Below are 4,295 nucleotides of genomic sequence, written 5' to 3' on the forward strand. Positions count from 1 at the left end.
CGAAGTTTGGCGAAGGTGACCTCGATTGTGCTTCGGCGAAGGATCTTCACATGAGACAAGTTTCTAATTTAGACGAGGAAATAGAAGAGGATGTAGAAGCAGATCTGAAATCACAACCCTTCTCAGAAACCCCCAAACACGGACCCCTCAAAATATGCGCCGACGTCAGCTATGAACCCCGCAACACCACCTCCGATGACAAAATCTGCGAAATCCTCCGCAACCGCGATTACGAATCCAAATTCGATTTCAACATCGACATTGATTCCTTCACTATTGGGTCAATCTCAAACCAAAATTCAGAACTGGATTGGATGCTCAATTTTCGCCTCAACGCCTTCGAGAAATTCTCAAAAAGGATTGGATGCTCAATTTCCACCGCTCAACAGTCTTCTTATGGCCTGAATGTCGACACTGTTAGACCTGGTCCAATTAATAATTCTGATATTATTGGTATAAAATTGGTGTACAGCATATTCTATTTTTTCATTAAATTAACTATTTTATAACAAAAAAATATTAAAAATTTGAAATTTTTATCTAGATAAAATGGTTTAAGAAAATCAATGAGGGAATGCTTAAAAATAAAATTAAAAAAAAAAAACTATTTCAAAATTTAGGACTAGAGGAAGAATTAACTACACTCCTATCCTAATCGTAATTAAAGGAAAAAAGGCACATCCAATTCAGCGCCAGAGGTATGAACACGCAAAAAACGGTCAAACATCTTAGCACACAACGTTAATCACACTCATACACCTGACCCATCCGACACTCCACGTGTCCCCCGCTCCAAAATATCTCCACGTGTCACAATCTCAACCATTCATCCCTCAAATCATGACAAAACCTGATTCGCATCAAGACAAAATCATGACTAACCCAAATCAAAGCACCAAACTCAACCATAACCCAACGTCCCAACCCATGGTTACGCGCATTACAGCCACTATAAAAATGTGGTAATCTCACATTCTCAAAACCAAGAGTGAACGAGAGCTTCATTTCACAATTGAGAGAGTGAGAGAAAAAAAGAGTGTTCACATTTTTCAGCTTTCAAGATTTTACTACTGTTCTAGTTTTCTTTTTCACACCCCCCTCTTCCCCTCTTTACGCCCCCGCTTCTCTGTATCCCTTTCTGTTAATCATCTGTCTTTCTTTCTATAATATTTTTTTTTGAGTTTTTCTCTAAAAAAATCTATACCCAGAAAAAGTCAGGTGTTTTCAGAATCGAGATCCAGTTTTCTTTAATTTTTTTTTTAAAATTTTTAAAATTTTAGTTTAATTTTTCTCATCTTTGAATCAGCAAGAGGGTTGTTTTTTTTATCCCTCATAGCTTTTTCAAATTTTTTTTATAAATTTTCTGGAAAAAAAAGAGGTTGTCTATTTTAAACCTCTTTCACCAATTTCTTCATTTTATTTTAATTTTTAATTAAACACAGGTTAATTTTATCTAAGATCTGTGTTTATTTTTTATTATTATTTTTGTTGTGTATTAATCAGTTTATGGCAGGTAGAATGGATTTCTTCAACAATTCACAAGATCCATTCAATGGTGAGTTAATGGAAGTACTTGAACCTTTTATGAAGAGTTCTTCCACTACTCCCTCTTCCTCTTTATCTACTTCTACACCCCCTTATCTAAATTCACACCTCCCTTCAACTTCATCCCAATTTTACTCTTCTACCCCTACCTATTTCCAACCCTCTTTTTCTTCCCCTTCTTTTCCTCCTCCCCAGCCCAATTTCTACACAGAAAACGGTTACAGTTCATCCATGATGAATTACCAATTTCCCTCTGGAAATTCATCAACCAGCCAAAATTTCATTGGCTTTGAACAACAACCACAACCGAATTCTGCACTTGGGCTAAACAACTTAACTCCATCACAAATCAATCAGATCCAACACCAGATCCAGTTTCAGCCTCAACAAATCAATCCAAATTTGAGTTTTCTCGGGCCTAAGCCCGTTCCAATGAAACAGCCCGGTGCACCTCCGAAGCCGACTAAGCTTTACAGAGGTGTAAGGCAGAGACATTGGGGGAAATGGGTGGCTGAGATAAGATTGCCCAAGAACAGAACAAGGCTCTGGCTTGGAACTTTTGATACTGCTGAAGAAGCTGCTTTAGCTTATGATAGAGCTGCTTACAGACTAAGAGGTGATTTCGCTAGGCTTAATTTCCCGAACATGAAGGACCAGCAAGGTCTGTTTGGGGAGTTTAAGACTTTGCATTCGTCTATCGATGCTAAACTTGATGCTATTTGTGAGAGTTTAGGCAATGATGATGCGAAGAAATCGGGGAAAGTGGAGAAAAATGTGAAAGGTTCTAAGAAAGGTTTGAAGAAAGAGGTTCAAGTTCAACCGATTGTTGTTGCTGAAAATAATGATGGTGATAACAAGAAAGTTGTGGTTGAAAGCTCGAGTGAAGGGTCGGATGATTCTTCGCCACTTTCTGATCTTACTTTTGGTGATTTTGGGGAGCCGCAGTGGGAGAATTGTTGTGAGCAGTTTAATCTGCAGAAGTTTCCTTCTTATGAGATTGATTGGGATTCTCTTTAGGGTTTTAGTGGCTGCTGCTGCTGCTGCAATTTGAGTTTTTGAAAATTGCAGTGGTGCTGGTTCTGTTATGTTATGTTAGGGTTTTAAGTTGTTTAGTGTTATTATGTCAAATATGTTGTAAATCTATTGAACTTGGTCAGCTTGCTTTTTTACTTGCTTGGCTAAGGAGAAGGAATGACTTCGGCTTAGGTTTTATATATTTTTTTGATGTTGGTTATATAGTATGTTACATTATTCATGTAGTTTAATTCTATTATTTGTATTTCAAGGTATTATTATTATTAGAGAATGAGAATTTATTTTATGTACTAGTACTTTGGTGCTTATCATCTATTTTACTTGCTTGCCTTATTTGAGTTCTAGTGTTATTTAAAACGTTGAATATAACTTGTAACTAACTCTCTTTGAATTTGGAAAAAAAAAATTGAGAGAAAATTTTGAGATTTCTTAGAAGGGACTAAACAAATTGTAGTGGTTGCGAGTCTTACAATTTCTGTCCTTACAATGCACCTATTCGATGCTTATAAATTACTCAAACCTCGACTCAGATCAGAAGCAATGCATGAATTATTATAACTCTTAGGTCTCCTTCTAGAACCATTTACAAGCAATGCATGAACTATGATAACTCTTAGGCCTCCTCCTAGCACCATTTACAAGCAATGTATAAACTATCTCCCACTAGTGCATGAACTATGATAACTCTTACGCCTCCTTCTAGCACCATTTACATCATACAAGTAATGCATAAACTATGTATCATACTTACTGATTCTATATATAAAAAAAATTGTTTTTTAAGATTTATTGGATAGTCAATGTATTTGGCCTATATAATGTCTAGATACATTTATTATTTAATAAATTTAAAAAGCAATTTTTTTTTATAAATAGAATCAGAAGAAATAGCTCTTATTCAATAAATTTAAAAAACAATTTATTCATTTTGATAATCGAACCAGAGGGAGTACCTGTTTCCTTCTAGCACCATTTACAAGCAATTTAAGAACTAGTTGTTTATTTTGAATTTTATATGGATTCTTATGATATTTCTTATGATATTGAACTATAAACCAACTTACATCCATTTAACTTAACTATACGCATCATTTGAGTTCCTCTACTCACCAAAATTATTTTTAACATTGATTCTTAAATAATATTATAACACCAAAATATTTTATTTATTTAATATATACATGAAGTTGATTTGGCACTTTAATGCAAATGAAACTAAACCTATCTAGATTAATCAAGAATCAAATGTATAATCAATTTGAACTAATTATTGGATCGGTAATCTAATTAAACAGGTGGAAATCAGCGCAAATCGGTCAAAATATATTTAAAAAAAAGAGTAATGCTACTCTTACACCCAATTCCTACACCCAATACTTACACCAAACACTGTTCACCGTATTTATACGGTGAACAGTGTTTTTAAAATAAAATAATAATATTTATAAAAAATATTTTTTATTTTTAAAATTACGGACAACACTGTTCATGTACAAACGTGCATTAACCAAGTTCAATATTGCATTAACCAAATTTTTACACTGTATTAACCAAGTTTGATGACTGTTAAAAATTATTTTTAATACCTGGATTTTGCATTAACCAACTTCATTATTGTATTAACCAAGTTTTTATACTGTATTAACCAAGTTTGGTGACTGCTAAAAATTATTTTTAATACTTGAATGTTGCATTAACCAACTTCATTATTGTAT

General features: G+C 33.9%; 1 protein-coding gene across 1 annotated transcript; it reads left to right on the forward strand.

Moving 5' to 3' along the window:
- The first annotated feature begins 972 nt into the window (after positions 1 to 972).
- Positions 973 to 2,866, forward strand: LOC131620620 (ethylene-responsive transcription factor RAP2-4-like). The gene has a single exon (XM_058891752.1). The coding sequence runs from the start codon at positions 1,507 to 1,509 to the stop codon at positions 2,560 to 2,562; it is 1,056 nt and encodes a 351-aa protein (XP_058747735.1). The 5' UTR covers positions 973 to 1,506; the 3' UTR covers positions 2,563 to 2,866.
- The last annotated feature ends 1,429 nt before the right edge of the window (positions 2,867 to 4,295 follow it).

This window comes from Vicia villosa, linkage group LG7 (genome assembly GCF_029867415.1).
Source record: "Vicia villosa cultivar HV-30 ecotype Madison, WI linkage group LG7, Vvil1.0, whole genome shotgun sequence".
In the NCBI taxonomy this organism is placed as follows: Eukaryota; Viridiplantae; Streptophyta; class Magnoliopsida; order Fabales; family Fabaceae; genus Vicia; species Vicia villosa.